General features: G+C 47.9%; 1 protein-coding gene across 1 annotated transcript in view; it reads right to left on the bottom strand.

Moving 5' to 3' along the window:
* Positions 1 to 18,840, bottom strand: part of TSPAN14 (tetraspanin 14) — a 34,571-nt gene extending 15,731 nt beyond the window's left edge. The window contains exons 1-5 of the mRNA XM_015417449.1: positions 18,835 to 18,840; positions 18,481 to 18,536; positions 14,091 to 14,140; positions 2,008 to 2,020; positions 1,596 to 1,629 (exon numbers count right to left, since the gene is read on the bottom strand). Coding sequence (XP_015272935.1) covers positions 1,596 to 1,629; positions 2,008 to 2,020; positions 14,091 to 14,140; positions 18,481 to 18,536; positions 18,835 to 18,840 — 159 coding nt within the window. The remainder of the gene's footprint in view (positions 1 to 1,595; positions 1,630 to 2,007; positions 2,021 to 14,090; positions 14,141 to 18,480; positions 18,537 to 18,834) is intronic.
* Between the last annotated feature and the right edge of the window lie 202 nt (positions 18,841 to 19,042).

Raw genomic sequence — 19,042 nt, 5'->3', positions numbered from 1 at the left:
TATTCTGTTTACCTTGTTTGTGGTCAAAACCCAGGGCCTTTTTTTGTAGCAGGAACTCCTTTGCATGTTAGGCCACACACCCCTAATGTAGCCATTCCTAATGAGTTTCTGCTGTTGGGTGTGGCCTATTATGCTAATGAGTCCCTGCTGGTGGTGGCCAACTCAGGAGCCAGCCGGAACTCCGTTCCTGCCCAAAAATAGCCCTGGCCACCACTATTCCCAAAACTGACTGAAGGCATGTACTCCTGATATCTATTTACTGCTTATTCACTTTATTTACATCCTGCCTTTCCCCCAAAACCAGCAGTTCTCCTCTCCTCCGTTTTATCCTCACAACAACCCTGTGAGGTAGGCTAGGCTGTGACAGTGTGGCTGGGCCAAGGTCGCCCAGTGAGGATCCGAACCTTGGTTTCCCAGATCCTCCTCATAGGACACTTCAGCCACAACACTATGCTGGATACAGTGAACAAAAGCACTATCAAATAACCAGCATCACGCGGAAGTCTTAATTTCTTGATGTGATCTTGTACTTGCAAACTGCCAGAAAGGACAGTGGGGATGGAGAAGAACAGCTGAATAAAAGGTATGTCTAGATTTTGACACACACCAGATTTGGCCAGATCTCCAAAGCGGTTTGACGCAATAGAAACCCCTGAAACTCAAACCGGCATTCATGTGCGAAAGTACTTCAGCTGTTTACTGCAAAACTGAAAACCTTTCAAAAAGGAAACGCCAGCTTCCCAGCACGCCGAAGGCTGGTGAGATAAGAACAAATCAGAAGCATCGAAGGCTGGTGAAATAAGAATGTTTTTTGTGGCCGGTGGAACCTGTGAAGAATGAGCCTTTTTTAAAAAAAACGGGGGTGGGGGAGAGATACCATAATTGAGACTCTACATGCAGTCCACCAAGCTTCAGATGTAACCTCTAATTTAAGTGAAATGTAAACAAGTCCCTTTTGCCTTCTCTTCCCCTGCCCTGACTTGCAAATCACTCCCCCCCCACTTTGGTTAATGGCAGAGAAGCATCTGCCCCAAAGCCTCAGCACCCTACAATCATGTAAAAAGTAAAGGTAAAGGTTCCCCTTGCTCGAAAGCCAGTCGAGTCCGACTTTAGGGTTACGGTGCTCATCTCCGTTTCAAAGCCGAAGAGCCAGTGCTGTCCGAAGACGTTTCCGTGGTCATGTGGCCGGCATGACTAAACACCAAGGTGCGCGGAACGCTGTTCCCTTCCTACCGAAGTGGTCCCTATTTATCTACTTGCAATTTCTTGCTTTCGAACTGCTAGGCTGGCAGGAGCTGGAACTAGAGACGGGAGTTCACTCCGTCATGCGGCACACTCGGGTCTCGAACTGCTGAACTACCAACCTTCCACAGCCTGCAGTTCAGCATCTTAACCACTTGAGCCACCACAGCTCCATTTTGTGGCTCTTACGAAGGCAGAAAGCAGGGGTGTAAGTTTTGTAAATAAATAAGCGGTATGGAGTTACACTGCAAATGAATCCTCAAAAAGTAAAATGTAAAAGAGGGGCTCATTTTTTATTTTATTTTTTAAGTAACAGGTTCAACCTGCCAGTTTAAGAGTCACACTTTCCTTACCTTTTCACTCCAGGCCCAGAGACCAACTCCAAGAGGGGGGGTGGAGAGAAAGATACATAAAAGTCATTAGTCACTAGGAAAATCATTACTGAATCATCACTCCATGCCTAGAAACAGTCGCTATGGTGAAAGACAGCATCATAATGGGAAGGACTCAAGTCATGGTCAAGAGTGGCACACAGATATCCATGTGAAAAGCTTCCTCCCAGAAGGCATTGCCTGTAACTGCTGCCTCACTCAGGTTTGAAAAAATGCAATGAGATTCAAGCAAAAAGTGCCCAGCAGAGCAAAAACTAGCTTCATACTCCCTCTGTGAGCCACTTGGTCAAGGGCTGACTTGAGCCTAGGCCTTCTATAGTCTCCAGGGCTATTTTTGGGCAGGAACACAGTTCTGGCTGGCACAACTCAAAGAAAGGCGACTCCAGCTAAATGGGGGGGGGGGGGAGAGAGAAAGATACATAAAAGTCATTAGTCACTAGGAAAATCATTACTGAATCATCACTCCATGCCTAGAAACAGTCGCTATGGTGAAAGACAGCATCATAATGGGAAGGACTCAAGTCACGGTCAAGAGTGGCACACAGATATCCATGTGAAAAGCTTCCTCCCAGAAGGCATTGCCCGTAACTGCTGCCTCGCTCAGGTTTGAAAGAATGCAATGAGATTCAAGCAAAAAGTGCCCAGCAGAGCAAAAAACTAGCTTCACACTCCCTCTGTGAGCCACTTGGTCGAGGGCTGACTTGAGCCTAGGCCTTCCATAGTCTGAGGTCAACACTCTAACCACTATACCACGTTGCCCTGTCCTCCCAAGTACCTAATTTTGTTCCTCCTCCAGACAGAGGGGACAGGGGTTTTCCAGACTGAGGCATAGTATTTATCCAGGCTTCCACCTCTTTTGAGTTCTACCCTCTCCAGATGCAGTTTATGTTAGGACTCCCAACAATAAACACCGCTGGGTGCCATTTCTAGTTAGTTAGCTTTTGCACAGCGAGAGGCCAAAGGAGGAGAAAACAAAACAAATTATCTTCGCAAGAAACATACTTCAGGATGCAAAGAAGACAAAAATGTTTCAAGAGCCAGATTGGTGTCGTGGTGAAGTGCGCGGACTCTAATCTGGGACAACCGCATTTGATTCCCCACTCCTCCACTTGCAGCTGCGGGATGACCTCGGGCAAGCCATAGTTCTGTCAGAGCTGTTCTCTCAAGGACAGTTCTGGAAAGAGCTCTCTCGGCCCCAACTACCTCACAGGGTGTCCGTTGTGGGGAGGGAGAGGGAAAGGAGTTTGTAAGCCACTCTGAGACTCCGAGTGAAGGGCGGGGTATAAATCCAATCTTTTTCTTCTTCTTCTTCCTCTAGAACAGCGCAAAAGGCGGGTTGTAGACTTTCACAGTTTTTATGATTTATGCATGGTTTTTTTAAAAAAATGGGTCACAATATCAAACAGCTTAGAACTTGTGGGTCACCATATCGAAAAGATGGGGAACCATTGCCCTAGAGCGGTGATGGCGAACCTTTTAGAGACCGAGTGCCCAAACTGCGACCCAAAACCCACTTATAGATCTCCAAGTGCCAACACGGCAATCTAACCTGAATACTGAGGTTTTACTTTAGAAAAAACAACCCATACATTAACTTAAGAGGATCCAAACAAAGTAAGGAAAGCAATCCCAAATGCTTTCATTTACTTAAAATTATTTGGCAGAGAATTCGACACTTTAATGACGGTCTGGGCCTGGCTGGGGCGATGGCACGCGTGCCCACAGAGAGGGCTCTGAGTGCTACCTCTGGCCCCCGTGCCATAGGTTCGCCACCACTGCCCTAGAGCAAAGCACCTTCTGCGGCAGTAAGAGCCCCCCCCCCCGATGAGGAAGGTCCCACAGTAAGTTGAGCACAGCGGGCAGGATGCAGCCCAGGTTTGTGTGTTTTTTGTGCTTTAAATATATATTTCAGTTTTCCGATCATTTGCAAAACACCACACGCCCTGCAGCAGTATTATTCAGCAAGTCTGAAACCTCAAAGGGAGGTTGCAGAATGCAACCTTATGGGACACAAAATCATTATGGAATTATTGGAGTATTAGCATACAGTGGAGAGATCCATCTCTAAACAGGTAAAGGTAAAGGCTCCCTTGCTCGAAAGCCAGTCGAATCTGACTCTAGGCTTGCGGTGCTCATCTCCATTTCAAAGCCGAAGAGCCAGCGCTGTCCAAAGACGTTTCCGTGGTCATGTGGCCGGCATGACTAAACACCAAGGTGCACGGAACGCTGTTACCTTCCCACCGAAGCGGTACCTATTTATCTACTTGCAATTTCTTGCTTTCGAACTGCTTGGTTGGCAGGAGCTGGAACTAGAGACGGGAGCTCACTCCATCATGCGGCACCCAGGTCTCGAACTGCTGAGCTACCGACCTTCCACAGCCTGCAGTTCAGCGTCTTAACCACTTGAGCCACCGCAGCTCCATCTCTACGCACAGCTTATTTTATTGACGCACAGCAATGTTGCCAAAATTGGGCAGACTCGCACAAATTCCTCTGCCTCTGGCCAAAGAGGAAGCTGTAATGAGACGGCTCGAAGTTCATCCCAGATACACAGAGGGCAAACAGTGGCCACGGATATAAAGGATATGACACAAAGACCCATGAGGACTTATTGGAGGAGGAAGAGCCCATTCTTCTACTCCTCACAGCCCGCCCCCCCCCCCCAGCTTTGTGCCGGCTTCCACTTTTTCCACCTCCAACTACTCCCGCCACCACCCCCACGCAGTGTCGCCTCCAACGTGCAGTGTTGTTTGACCAGTGTGGTCTATCCAAGCCTCCCCTGAGAGGCAGGCCCTAAGTTAAGCTTCTGAAAGCAGTAATTCCAGATGATGCCTGAGGGAAACAGTGGGGGAAAACCAGTAACTTTTATTTAGCTTTCCTTGGATGGAATAAGGCTGTTCAGTCAAGAGGCTTGAGACTTTGTAGAAGTATAACACACAACATTTTTGCTCAGCTTCCCAAGCCATAACGACGCAAATGACTATTTGGGAGTGCAGAGGGCAGCTCTTAGCCAAGCTTTGGTTCCTGAGGTGAATCTTTGGCCTTTCTCCGGCTTTAGGAACTCCACAGGATGAGGACGACGACGAAGAGAACGACGAGGAGGAAGAGGACGACGAGGAAGAGGACGAGGAGGACGAGGACGAGGAAGAAGAAGAAGAGGAAGAGGAGGAAGAGGAAGAGGAGGAAGAAGAGGAAGAGGAGGAAGAGGAGGAAGAGGAAGAAGAGGAGGAAGAGGAGGAAGAGGAAGAAGAAGAGGAGGAGGAAGAGGAAGAGGAGGAAGGGGAGGAAGGGGAGGAAGGGGAGGAAGGGGAAGAAGAGGAGGAGGAGGAGGAGGAGGAGGAGGAGGGATTGGATTTATACCCCGTCCTTCACTACCCAAAAGGAGTCTCAGAGCGGCTTACAAACTCCTTTCCCTTCCCCTCCCCACAACAGACACCCTGTGAGGTAGGCGGGGCTGAGAGAGCTCTGACAGAAAATGCCCTTTTTCAAGAACAGCTCTGAAAGAACTACGGCTTGCCCAAGGTCATCCGGCAGGTGCAAGTGGAGGAGTGGGGAATCAAACCCGGTTCTCCCAGATTAGAGTCCGCGCACTTAACCACGACACCAAACCGGCTCTCAGTGTGAACTCCTTCTGGAAATTCTAGTAACGGTAAGCCTGCAACCCCTGAAAACCAGACTCTGAGCCAGCCCAGTCTGCTCTTTTAAAGGCTCAGTGAAATTAGCTAGCTTCAGCCCAAAAAGCAAGGCTCTGAGACATACAAAGTCTCCCGAGAGAGGATTCCTTCCTGCCTACTCCCCTGGAAGCACAAACTCTCACTCAAAACATTCACTGTTTTAGATTGGTTACTCGCCAACCTAGCAGTTCGAAAGCAAGACATTACAAGTAGATAAATAGGTACCGCTTCGGTGGGAAGGCAACAGCGTCCCGTGCGCCTTGGTGTTTAGTCATGCCGGCCACATGACCACGGGAACGTCTTCGGACAGCGCTGGCTCTTCGGCTTTGAAACGGAGATGAGCACCGCAACCCTAGAGTCGGACTCAACTGGCTTTCGAGCAAGGGAGACCTTTACCTTACTCTCCAACCCAGCTCTGAGACAGGATCCCTCCAGACTCACTCCCTGAAGTCTCAGACCTTGTATGACACGAACTGACTCCCCTCCCCTCTGGCTCCTTCAGCTATCCATGGGCCCCGACTGGTGCGTGCGTAGAGGGGGCAACAGCCAAACTAGGGTTGGCAGCCTCCCAATGGGGGCAGGGGATCCCCGCTTCCAATCACGTGGCCCGTAGGAGAGACTTCACAGCAGCAAGGAGACGTTTAAGCCAGCGTTGCAAGCGACATCACTTCCAGCACACACCAGCAGTGACCAGTGTTCCCCCTAAGCTGAGTTAGTGTGAGCTAGCTCACAATTTTTTACCCTCCGGCTCACACATTTTTGTCTCCGCTCAGGAAGGAGGGCTCCAGAGCAAACTAATGTATGCAGCAGCCAAATCGCTGGCTCACAACTTTAATGCCAGTAGCTCACAAGGTAGAATTCTTGCTCACAAGACTCCACAGCTTAGAGGGAACATTGGCAGTGACCATCATCATATCACCAGCAACATGGAACAATCTGGCTATCTGGGCAGAAACTCTACGGTAAAAACAGTTTCGTTGCATTGATGCACAAATACCAGACTGTCCCATGTCACCGGTGAAGCAATGACCTCACTTCCTGTGCATGCCAGTAGCGACATCACCAGTGATGTCACTTCCTTGCTGCCAGTAAGCCCCCCCCCCCAACAGTTGCTGGGGTTGCCTGGCAACTCTAAGCCAAACAGGCATACAGGGGACTGGGGACTGAGAGACAGGGTGTCAGGAAATTGACCCACGCCCATGTCGCCCACGCCGGTCACCGTGGTTCCCCGGCGGGTTGGCTCTCCAGATCCTGGTACACAGAGGTTTCAGACAGGAAAGGGGAGGGGGTTGCTTCACTGTCCTCCGCCTCCCCGGCTGGGTCACAGCCAGTGTTCCCTCTAAGGTGAGTTAGTGTGAGCAAGCTCACAGTTTTTTAGCCTCTGGCTCACACATTTTTGTCTCAGCTCAGGAAGGAGGGCTCCAGAGCAAACTAATTTATGCAGCAGCCAAAGCTCCTGCTCACAACTTTAATGCCAGGAGCTCACAAAGTAGAATTTTTGCTCACAGGGCTCCATAGCTTAGAGGGAACATTGGTCACGGCCATCTCTCTCTCTCTCTTCTGGTTTCTCCAGCTTTCCAGTCCTCTCCTCCCCCTTGACCTCCTTCCCGTGCACCTTATATACCTCCCCGCTCCCGTCTCCCGCGCCTAGCCCTTCTCTGCATAGCCCCGCCCCACATGTATTCCCAACGCGCTCCACCCAGACAGGGTGGGGCCATGCTACACCGTTGCACCGAGGAGCCGGGCTAGCCTCTGCGGTGGCAGCAGAGCCCCCCCTCTTCCTGTGGCCTGCCACCCTCCGTCGTTGTGGGAGGGCCCAGGTGGAAGCCGCAGGGAATCGGCCAAGCACGAGTGGTCACCTGGGGGGTCGACTGGGCTTCCACTACAGCCACCACGGCCCCCAGGCAGGACCCTCCGACGCCCCTGGGGCCGACCGTCCCTTGGTCTTCTTGTGGGGGCCGGCACCCAGGCAGCCCCCCCCTTCAGCCAGGGACTCAGGGAGTGTCCTGCTGCTTCCCCAGGTAAGGCCCGGGGAGTTGCTGCTGCAGGGGTGGTCCACCGTCCGGTGGTCGAGGGTCTCGGTGCGGGGTTTGGCGGCCCAGACACTGGGACACAGGGATACCCACCCATCACAGAGAGGAACGCTTGGCTATTAGACATAGAGAGACGAACAATTTGGGGGCAGGGTGGCCGTTCCTGTCACCCAAAGCATCCTCTCCATGGACAGAGAGCTATAAGGCAAATCGATCTACCACTGAAACAGATCACTTCTGGAGAAGACCCTGATGCTGGGAAAGACTGAAGGTCAAAGAAGACGGGGACGGCAAAGGATGAGATGGTTAGACAGTGTCATAGATGCAACGCACATGAAATTGAGCCAACTTCAGAGGACAGCGGAAGACAGGAGGGCCTGGCGGGATCTGGTCCATGGGATCACGAAGAGTCGGACTGTGCGACTGAACAACAACAAATTATTGCCACAGAAGGAATCTGTTCTGGTGAGGCCACCGGGACAGCAATTTTAGGAAAAGCCAAGAGTCTGTGAGAGCTCATCTTTCAGAGGTCATCATCACTACGTAATTTTTTCCATATGCATCATGTTCTGATCTTAATAACTGTGAAGCCAGGGGAAGACTTGGGCTCTGATCGCGCACACTAAATAATCCACTTTCAATGCATTTTACAACTGGATTTTGCCAGTTCACACAGTAAAACCCAGTTGGAAAGTGCATTGGAAATGGACTGAAAGTGGACTATTTAGAGTGTGTGATACGGTTGCCAAGTGCTTTTTTAGCCGCAGCGGGGAACTCCCGGCTGGCGGCTGGAGTGCGTGCGTGCGCACGTCACCCGGAAGTGATGTGATGACGCTGGGCACGCTGGGGACGGGGCCACAATCATCCGAGGGAAAACCATAGAGTTTTCCCTCGGATGATTGTGGCCCCGCCCCCAAAAGGTTGGGAAGCACTGGCTTATCTGACAAATGGGTGCACTGCACACCAAGATTCGAACCAGTTACGTTTCCCATATAAAGTACCCCCACAACAGACAGTGTTAAACTCTTCTGCGGAACCCGGAAGACTGAACACATTTTACTGGGGCCAAAAGCCAAAGCTGCTCCCGACCCTGGCCATCGCAGGTAACTTGCATGCGATGACAGGAAGTCATGTAGATCGACAGCAGGAAACGCTGACAAAATGGTACCTTTGATAAGGAGGAAAGAGAAAAGAGGGGGGGGGAACCACTGTCTCATTTGCAGTAATGCCACAAGCGCGACTCACAACAAACAAAGAGACTTGGAGAGGGAAAAGGAAGTCGTGTGTCAGTGGAAAATTTGATCAGGTCACAAGAACTTTTCGAATCCAACTAACGAGAACTGGTCAGAGGGTTGGATATTTTCCCCCACCCCTTCACAAGTACTGTTCATTCTTTGTTCATTTCCAAAGTCCAGTTCCCTCAGGTGTGGATATCAATCTCGCTATACTTAATTCCCAGTAGTCGTGTATGGCTGCGAGAGTTGGACTATAAGGAAGGCCGAGCGCCGAAGAATAGATTCTTTTGAACTATGGTGCTGGAGAAGACTCTTGAGAGTCCCTTGGACTGCAAGGAGATCAAATCAGTCAATCCTAAAAGAAATCAACCCTGACTGTTCCCTGGAAGGCCAGATAATGAAGCTGAAGCTCAAATACTTTGGCCACCAGATGAGAAGGGAGCACTCCCTGGAGAAGACCCTGATGCTGGGAAAGATGGAAGGTCAAAGAAGACGGGGACAGCAAAGGATGAGATGGTTAGACAGTGTCATCGATGCAATGAGCATGAAATTGAGCCAACTTCAGAGGACGGCGGAAGACAGGAGGGCCTGGCGTGATCTGGTCCATGGGGGCGTGGAGAGTCGGACTCGACTGTGCGACTGAACAACAACAACAAATACTTAATGACCATAAAATGGGGAGTTGAAGTTCAGTGCATAAAACTTCCCGGACCAAAAAAGAAGAGGGCACCTGAAAGTTTCAGTCTATGCTTGGGATGGCCCTTTGACACAAGCGAGCGGCCGCTGGCCTTTACAAACCAGTAAGGGAGCACTTGCCCTGACCTAAATGGCGCAGGCTGGCCTGATCTTGTCAGATCTTGGAAAGCTAAGCAGGGTCGGGCCCGGTTAGTACTCGGCTGGGAGACCTCCAAGGAAGTCCAGGGGGGCTCTGCAGAGGCAGGCGATAGAAAACCACCTCTGAACGTCTCCTGCCTTGAAAATCTGATGGGGTTATCATAAGTCAGCTGCAACTTGACAGCAAAAAAGGAGCACTTCCTTCACTTTATTCGGGTTTTAACAGCCCATAAGCCATACACCAAAGAGGCATGTTGATAATTAAAAACGGGGAAAGAAATATCCTACAGAAGCCACATAGAACATAAGAACAGCCCTGATGGATCAAGACCAATGGTCTATCTCAGGGGTGTCGAACTCATTTGTTATGAGGGCCGGATCTCGCATAAATTAGACCTTTTTGGGCCGGGCCATGCGTGTCATAAAATGTAATGCCAGGTAAAAAGGTAAAGGTTCCAACTGCGACCATGCTTTTTATAGTAAAGGTAAAGGTTCCCTTGCTCGAAAGCCAGTCGAATCCGACTCTAGGGTTGCGGTGCTCATCTCCGTTTCACAGACGAAGAGCCAGCGCTGTCCAAAGACGTTTCCGTGGTCATGTGGCCGACATGACTAAACACCAAGGCGCACGGAACGCTGTTACCTTCCCACCGAAGTGGTACCTATTTATCTACTTGCAATTTCTTGCTTTCGAACTGCTGGGTTGGCAGGAGCTGGGCCCAGAGACCGGAGCTCACTCCGTCATGCGGCACACTCAGGTCTCGAACTGCTGAACTACCGACCTTCCACAGCCTGCAGTTCAGCGTCTTAACCACTTGAGCCACCGCAGCTCCTAATGCCAGGTAGCGGAGATATAAACTTTATAAAGGACACAAACACAAAGATTTTTTTTTAACTTAAACCATTAGCACTCTTGCAATATTTTGTTTACTTAACAGTATCTGATAAATGACACCTCTTGCTCTGAATCATTGCATCAAAATGTCTGTGCTGTTGCAATCTTGAGAATGCTGCTCAAAGGTGTATCTGTAAACTGCAAACCTACTTTTGCTTTATTGACATTCACCGCAGAAATCTCATGCTCAGAGTTCTGAGTCTGGGACCCAGGGGAAAACATGAAATGGCTGAGTGACTAAGAGAGTCTGGCGAAGCAAGCTATGATGCAGCAGCAGCAGCAGAACTGGAAGCAGGAGATGGCCAGTTCCACTGCGGGCCTTACAGAAGCCCTCTGGGGGGCTCATCTGGCACCCGGGCCACATGTTTGACACCCCTGATCTATCTAGTCCAGCATCCTGTTCCACACAGTGGCCAATCGTTTCCTCCGGAGGGCCAACAACAGGGCACAGAGGCTGAGGCCTTCCCCTCCGTGAACCTACCTAATCCCCTTTTGTTTATTCCTGTGGCCACCACTACATCCTCTGGCGGCAGATTCCAGATTCTAGTCACCCTTCTGCTGCTGTTTTCCACTGGTGGGTGAAAACTTTTCTTACTTCATCTAGCATTCCCTCGGTGACCCCTCCTTCTTGCCCTGTTTGTAATGGTTATTTTTAATGTACATATACTTTTATTATGTTTGTATTTTAATTTGGTTTTATTTTTGGTTCGTTTTCATGGTTTGCTTTTTTTTTTGGTGCCAGTTTGGTGTCGTGGTTAAGTGCACGGACTCTAATCTGGGAGAGCCGGGTTTGATTCCCCACTCCTCCACTTGCACCGGGCTGGATGACCTTGAGCAAGCCGTAGCTCTGATAAGAGCTGTTCTTGAAAAAGAGCAGTTTCTATCAAGAGCTCTCTCAGCCCCACCTACTTCACAGGGTGTCTGTTGTGGAGCGGGGAGGGGAAAGGAGTTTGTGAGCCGCTCTGAGACACCTTTGGGTAGTGAAGGGCGGGGTATAAATCCAATCTCCTCTTCTTCTTCTTTAAAGCGAGTTTTTATTTAAGGCTGTTTTTAATCTGTGGGCTGCCTTGGGAAGGAGTGCAGAAAGGCAGGGTATAAATCCTGCAGGATATTGTGACAGAAAGGAAGGGTGTAAATGCACTGAACAAGCAAACGAACCAAAGTTTCTCTCTCTCACACACACACACACGACCACACCCGAGTTAGGCACCCTTTGTTCAAAAGCTTTGCCGGAACATTATTGGGTTCAAGACAATACTTGTTTCTGTGGCACACAAGTTATTGGGAAGGGCACATCCGGGTCCCTTGTTATATAGGCAGAGGACAAAAGAAATGAAATCTGGACACAGATCAAATAACCTGTTCTAAAGCCATAAAGCTTCAGAGTTCTGACTGGAGGCAAGTGAGCCTCGTTGGACGAAAGCTCTGTGGTTATTCGAACAAAGAAAGCAAAAGCAGATGTCATTTATCAAATTATAAGCCTTTCCCAGTTTGCCAGTTTGGAGTAGTGGTTAAGTGCGCAGACTCTAATCTGGGAGAACCGGGTTTGACTCCCCACTCCTCCACTCGCAGCTGCTGGACAACCTTGGGCAAGCCATAGTTCTATCAGAGCTGTTCTCTCAGAGGTCTCTCAGCCCCACCTAACTCACAGGGTGTCTGTTGTGGGGAGGGGAAGGGAAAGGAGTTTGTCAGCCCCTCTGAGACTCTGAATGAAGGGCGGGGTATAAATCCAATATCCCCCCCTCCTCCTCCTGAAGAAGAAGAAGAAGAAGAAGAAGAAGAAGAAGAAGAACCCTGCGAGGTAGGTTACGCTGAGAGAGTGAGACTGGCTCGAGGCCACGCAGCGAGCATCCATGGCACAAGTGGGGATTAGAACCCAGGTCTCTCAGGTCCCACACTCTTAACCACTACAACCACACCACACAGGTTGACGTTTCCCTATCTCTGCTTACACATTCACACTTCATAGAACGCTTGTGAAGCACCGAGTTAATACCTCCACCCCACACACACACATTAAATTTCTGGAAGACTGGAGATCTGGGTACACAACTACGGGCTATCTAGGTTTCAGTCCAGTAGCCCCTTCGAGACTAACAAGATTTTTCAGGGTATAAGCCTTTGAGAGTCAAAGACCCCTTCAGCAGAGCTGATGCAGGGAGCTCTGCTTTGCTGCAGGCCAGCAGGGCTACCCTCTGAAACTAACGAAGGAACATATCGCACAATCACTTGGCAGCACAGTTGTCCCCATACATTTATTTGTTTGTTTCGAATTATATCCCTCGCCTTGCGGGAGAAGCCACACAGACGCTATTCCAAATGGGAAATTTGTTCCAGTTGGGGGTGGAGCCTGTTCACGCAACACTTTCAGCTGCCCTCTGGTTTCTCTTGTTTTCATACTACTTACTTGGTCTTTTTTTCTTTTTCTTTTTTTTTTTGGTTACCTTTGACGCAATTGGAACCCACCACCATCAGAAAAAACAGCACAACTGCGACCATGCTTTTTACAGTAAAGGTAAAGGTTCCCTTGCTCGAAAGCCAGTCGAGTCCGACTCTAGGGTTGCGGCGCTCATCTCCGTTTCAAAGCCGAAGAGCCAGCGCTGTCCAAAGACATTTCCGTGGTCACGTGGCCGACATGACTAAACACCAAAGCGCACGGAACGCTGTTCCCTTCCCACCGAAGTGGTACCTACTTATCTACTTGCGATTTCTTGCTTTTGAACTGCTAGGTTGGCAGGAGCTAGAACTAGAGACGGGAGCTTGCTCCGTCATGCGGCACACTTGGGTCTCGAACTGCTGAACTACCGACCTTCCACAGCCTGCAGTTCAGCGTCTTAACCACTTGAGCCACCGCAGCTCCATGCTTTTTACAGTACATTTGATCAATATTTTGGGGGGCTATGGGATTATATGACGGTTCAGTTGTACGTTGCCCAATTTGTTGTGCTTTACGCCCTGACTTGGACAGCCCAGGCTAATCCAAACTTGTCAGCTCTCGGAAACTAAGCAGGGTCGGTCCTGGTTAGTATCTGGATGGGAGACCACCAAGGAAGTCCAGGGGTTGCTATGCAGAGAGTGACCACCTACACTACGGGGTCACCATAATTCCACCACTACCATGTCGATTTTTGCATGGCTTGGGGACGGGCACATGACACGGCCTTATACCAAGAACGAACACCGGTCTACCGACGTCGGTCTTTGTCTACTCTGTCTTGCAGAAGTTTTTCACATTGTCTCCTGTTTGATCCTGTTAACTGTTGATGCACAGGGTTTAACTAGGGACCTTCTGCAAGCGAAGCAGATACTCTACCACTGTGCCACTAAAGGTCAACTCATTCATCTACCTCCCTCGATATTCAAATTGCTACTTTTTTCATTCTGGTCCTATTCTTGTGCTCCAAAACCACAGCCTGGCAAGAAGAAATTAAGCAGACTAAACCTTCCCAAGCCTGGAAATGTGGGGAAAGTCTCCTCGGCTACGTTCCCTATGTGCCAGGCTTCTATTAAAGGGGCAATATCAAGAAGCACCATACTAGCTATCAGTAGCCTCTTGGATTTTCAGTTTCAGGACCTGAAATGCAGGAGGAGGGAGGGAAGAGGAGAGAAAACGGACTCCACCAACACGCGATTTCATAAGATGAGATGCCACTGTGTTTAGATGCCTATCGCACTGCCTACTTATAAGCCAATCTCTTTGATTTGAATAGAGCGAAACGTCCATTTAAAGGTCCACCGCCATGTTAGATACCACACAGGCACTGCTAACACCGCCAATGCATACTTACCCAAAATATTATATTGTAACTGAAGAGCAGGTATTTGTACCAACAGCTGACTTCAGCAGAAGAATACCGGTAATAGTGCATCTTTTATAGAGCGCTCGCCGTGCAGAACTAGAAGAAAACAAACAAAAGATCAAGAGTGACCAAGAGAAACACAACAGTGTTCCATTTCGCCAAGCCACTCCCGTGCCACATATTCTGCGGAACAGGATTAGACCCAAGCGATGCTAGCAGTCAGTTTCAGCTGCCCAGTTCCTCAGAAGAAAGCCCCACCAGATGCAGCAGGAGTGACTCCCAAGTAAGTGGTTCACAGTATCTTAAAGCTGAGGACCGAGTCACACTCAAAGTCCTTCCCATCAATGGACACGTTCTGGGAGTTCCCTGCTGGAAACATCTATTGGCCCACTGGCAAAACTTTCTTACGAGTTCTCCTATGGGACAACAGCTCTCTAAGGGTTGCTTTGGTTCAAGAAAACAACACTGTGGAGAAGGCTGACCCCCCTGTCTTCACACGTGTCCCTGGGAACCCCAAGGAGTGAACTCCTAGTTCACATTGAATTGGCCACAAGGACTTTGGAGCCACAGTCAGCAAACATGCAGAGAAATAGAGGAAATATTACAGTGAAAGAAAGCGCAAAACACAGCAAATGTTTTTCCCCCCTTAAATAACTGCGACTATTTCTTAACAAAACGATTCATCTACTACAAAACCTATTCCAATAACTGCAATAAAGAAGTAAAGTAACTAAGTTTCATAACAGAAACTGACAGTAAAAAATAAAGGCTATACAAGCAAAGATACATAAATTAGAACTTCTTCACAAAACAACTGGAAATAAGAAAACACATAAGGAATTAATTGCAGAAAAAATGCTAGAAACTATCACCTCAAATCAAATACAAAAAGATTTATAATACGCTAGACAAAAACAGCGGCATAAAACCCCAAGAACATTAAAAATTCTGTCATGGAGGGTCAAAGAGCTCAAGACATCCTGATATATACACTTATTATGTGACTCAAAAGGGAATCTACAAACAAAGAGAAAACAAATTCCATTATTAGAACCTTACAGAGCTTTATATAAATCCAAACACATAGAACCCAAGATAATGACTGACTACTTAAAGAAACATAAAATAGTAGAAACCACTGCCACCGCACATAGAAACTATATAGAAAATCCATGCACTAAACAAGAAACTTTAGAGGCAATAAAAAATAAGTAATAGTCATCCAAATCTTGAGTTTACAAAAAGTAAACCAATTACTCACAAGTAGGCAGCAAGTAAACAATCAAAATTAATTCTGCAAGGGCTATGAGATACTCAACGAGATCTGCTCCCAGTCTAGAGTATGACCTTAGAAATCTTTTGAACCGTTGGTCTCTGTAAGAAATTGGACTGGTGCCTTAATATTGTGTGTTACTATGTGTCTTTCTGTGAATGAGTTGATACTCCGAATTGGGATCATACCCTATTGCTCCTAACTGCTTTAAACCTCTCACAAATGCTGAAGAAGAGATTTATTTGAAACAAGTGAAATTAAATCCAGAAACCTTGTCTTCGAATTCATACTCTGGATCTCATATTCTGGATTGAGAGCAGATCTATCTGACTATGATTTGAGCTGAAAGCAACTTTGCATAAGGAAAGAATGTGTTGGTGAAAGTTTTCGTTTTGGAACAGAAGACTTGGGCCTTTGTCTTTGTGAGGAAGCCTTGGACGAAACAAAGCTTGGTATAAGCTAGCTCATGCATAAAAAAAAAATACTGGAGGAGCCTACATACAGTTTGTCCACCAGACTCCTGAGAATTCTTAAAACCTCCTTTGGGACTATTTACATTTTGAAGACTGTTCTATGTTATTAGAGTTCTGGCGTATGTGTCAGTAAGAAATCTGGCGTGGTCCCGGATTTCTTAAAATATCAGTGTCTTTTGTATGTACAACAATGGCTTTCTATAGCTAATTTCATCACTGTATTTGAATGGCATTGGACTATGTCTTCTATATTATATTTTGACACATTTATCCATCCCACACAGAACAGCGAACAGACTTAGTAAGCATTATGTAGAGTTGGCATCGGGTTATACTTCTGGCCCTCTTGGGTGAAGGGAAGTCAACAGCAACCTCTGACTGCAAACACAGAAGCCACTGGTTGATCAGATGACTCTCTGAAATTTCAGCATTGTTTGGTTTCCAAATATATATACCTGGTTTAAATATTATACTTGATGCAGTCTCTAATTTCCAGCATCCTCTACGCAACACGAAAACATCTGGCTTTAGGCGGGACTTAGTACAACCAATCAAGGTTAAAAACAGGACTAGGATATGCACAGGCGGCAAAATGATGCACATTTAGACATACCCTCCACAAGCATGTCCAGAAATCCCTTTCTTAAAATACCTAGAACACTGCTGGAGCTAGGAGAGACAAAAATGCTTCTTGGTTCAACACACTGATGCCATTTTGAGTGTGTGTTGTGCCAGTTCATAACCTGGTTTGGTCAGTTTTCAAGCTGTATATTACAACGGTGCACGTGAGTCTTCAAACAGACACATTCTCCCCCAGCTTTCTGATCGCAAGGCTATTCAATTTGGTGCTTCCTGGCAGACAGAACCCTGTGGAAAACCAGCCATTTCCTTCCCCTTCCAAAGCCCCCAGCTAAGATCAAATCAACACAACAACAACAATACAAAAACCTTTACTGGCATATAAAATCAGTAAGATAAGGGCTTCGTCAAGCTAAAATTACATCTACAAATCTGAGAGCACACCAATCTTAAGAGTAGTTTCTTGCTACCAAAATCATAGAGAGAAATTCAGCAATCTGTACAGTCACTTCTGGTGTCTTATCAGCAAGGAGAAACCTGATTGCATTATCAGAATCGATTCTAGACAGTACGGGCTTAATCAAAAATAGTCGGAGATGTGAATGGAAGGGGCAGCGCAGCAGAATAAGATCTAAGGTATCGGGTTCTCTAAGTGAGCATTGGCAGATTCTGTTGCATTTCGGAATGCTTCTATACCTACCTGAGACCCAGGATGAGGGGAAAACATTGAATCTGGCCAGCATAAAGGCTCTCCGTTGCAGCGGGATAACCAGATTAGAGAAATATTGGGCCATACTATTTGGTGCCTATCTGAGGCCAAGGAAAGGGGGGTAACAAGTGCCCCTGGCACCAGCCTGGATTGTTTGGGCTTTGATGTCCCAAATTCTTTCACGAATCATCCGGTATTCAAATCAACACGTTAAATTTGAAAACTCCCCTCCACCGACTCCCATCTTACCCTGAAGGAGGGGAGGGGGCATGGTATAGCCTGATGGTTGTCAGATCTTGGAAAATAAGCAGGGTCAGGAGGAGGAGGAGGAGGAGATTGGATTTATACCCCGCCCTTCACTTGGAGTCTCAGAGGGGCTTACAAACTCCTCTCCCTTCCCCTCCCCACAACAGACACCCTGTGAGGTGGGTGGGGCTGAGAGACCTCTGACACAAACTGCTCTTTTTCAAGGACAGCTGTGCCAGAGCTTGTGACTGACCCAAGGTCACATCAGCAGGTGCAAGTGGAGGAGTGGGGAATCAAACCCGGTTCTCCCAGATTAGAGTCCGTGCACTTAACCACTACACCAAACTGGCTCTCTACTTGGAAGGGGGACGATCAAGGAAATGTGTGCAGGGGAAGGCCATGGCCAACCACCACTGCTTTTCACTTGCCTTGAAAGCCTCTTCTTGGGGTCGCCATACATCGGCTGCGGCTTGATGGCACTTACGTACGTACCTTGAAGGAAACTCAAGGAGACCAACAAAATCCATGAAATGTAAAAACACGGATGAAAAGCAACAGAGCACAAGCAAGAACTTGCACCCGTCTTTACGAAACTACTTATAAAATGCCTGCTCGGACGAAGCAAATGCCTTGGATCGGTTCAAAATCTATAGGTGAAGCCTCTATGTAAGAGGATGTGTTTCGAGGGAGATCTCTCTCTGGTACCCATCGTATGAGAAATGGGTTGACCACTCTGAGGCAGGACTGATCATGTTCTTAAATTTCTTGGAACATTTGTGAGTCCTTTTGAAACATGTGGCGATCACTGTTCCCTCTAAGCTGAGTTAGAGTGAGACAGCTCACAGTTTTTTAGCCTCCAGCTCACACATTTTTGTCTTCGCTCAGGAAGGATGGCTCCAGAGCAAACTGATTTATGCAGCAGCCAAATCGCTCGCTCACAACTTTAATGCCAGTAGCTCACAAAGTAGAATTTTTGCTCACAAGGCTCCACAGCTTAGAGGGAGCGTGACTGGGTAATTGTCAGAGAATAAAAGTTACAGGTAGCTGCAATGGAATCTCTTTAAAAGGAGAGGGGGGAAAAGGACCTGGTCAAAATACCCCAAAACGATGTGCAAGTTTTCAAATTCTGAAGCACTCTTCATCAGGTATCCAACCTGGTGAAAAACCGCAGAGAACACAAAATCTTGTACACTATTGGCTCCACTTTCGATCTCCTCCTGCTAGCCTAATGGTCCAACATTTAGCTGTTCCCTATGCATCAGAGTGGTCACAGGCCATAGTGAAAAAGGTGGGTACCCTAGGTATTGATCTGGAACCCCTCTATAACTGTGGTGAGGTAGCAATCTTGCAGGTGGTAAGGAGGAGAATTTGGGATATAGAGGCGCAGATCATTAATGCCGGTAGTCTTGGAGTTTGTTCTCCCTATTCATTACCCCTCCTCCCCTTGCATACCTCCATGGTACCATATATCGCTAATTTGACAATTCCAGTCTTTAGGAGGGGTTTTATGCTTGCAAGGTTCAACCTTTTCCCCTCAGTAGTGGTCTCCGGTAGATACAGGGGTGTGCCATACAAGGATAGACTCTGTAACTGTAATCTTGGGGAACCTGATTCTATCACCCATATTCTCTTTCACTGTCCTAAATATTTCTCTATGCGC

The sequence above is a fragment of the Gekko japonicus genome, unplaced genomic scaffold, assembly GCF_001447785.1.
Source record: "Gekko japonicus isolate JY-2015 unplaced genomic scaffold, Gekko_japonicus_V1.1 scaffold2974, whole genome shotgun sequence".
Lineage (NCBI taxonomy): Eukaryota > Metazoa > Chordata > Lepidosauria > Squamata > Gekkonidae > Gekko > Gekko japonicus.
The sequence above is the reverse complement of the archived record's forward strand: the minus strand, read 5'-3'. Positions and strand labels throughout refer to the sequence as shown.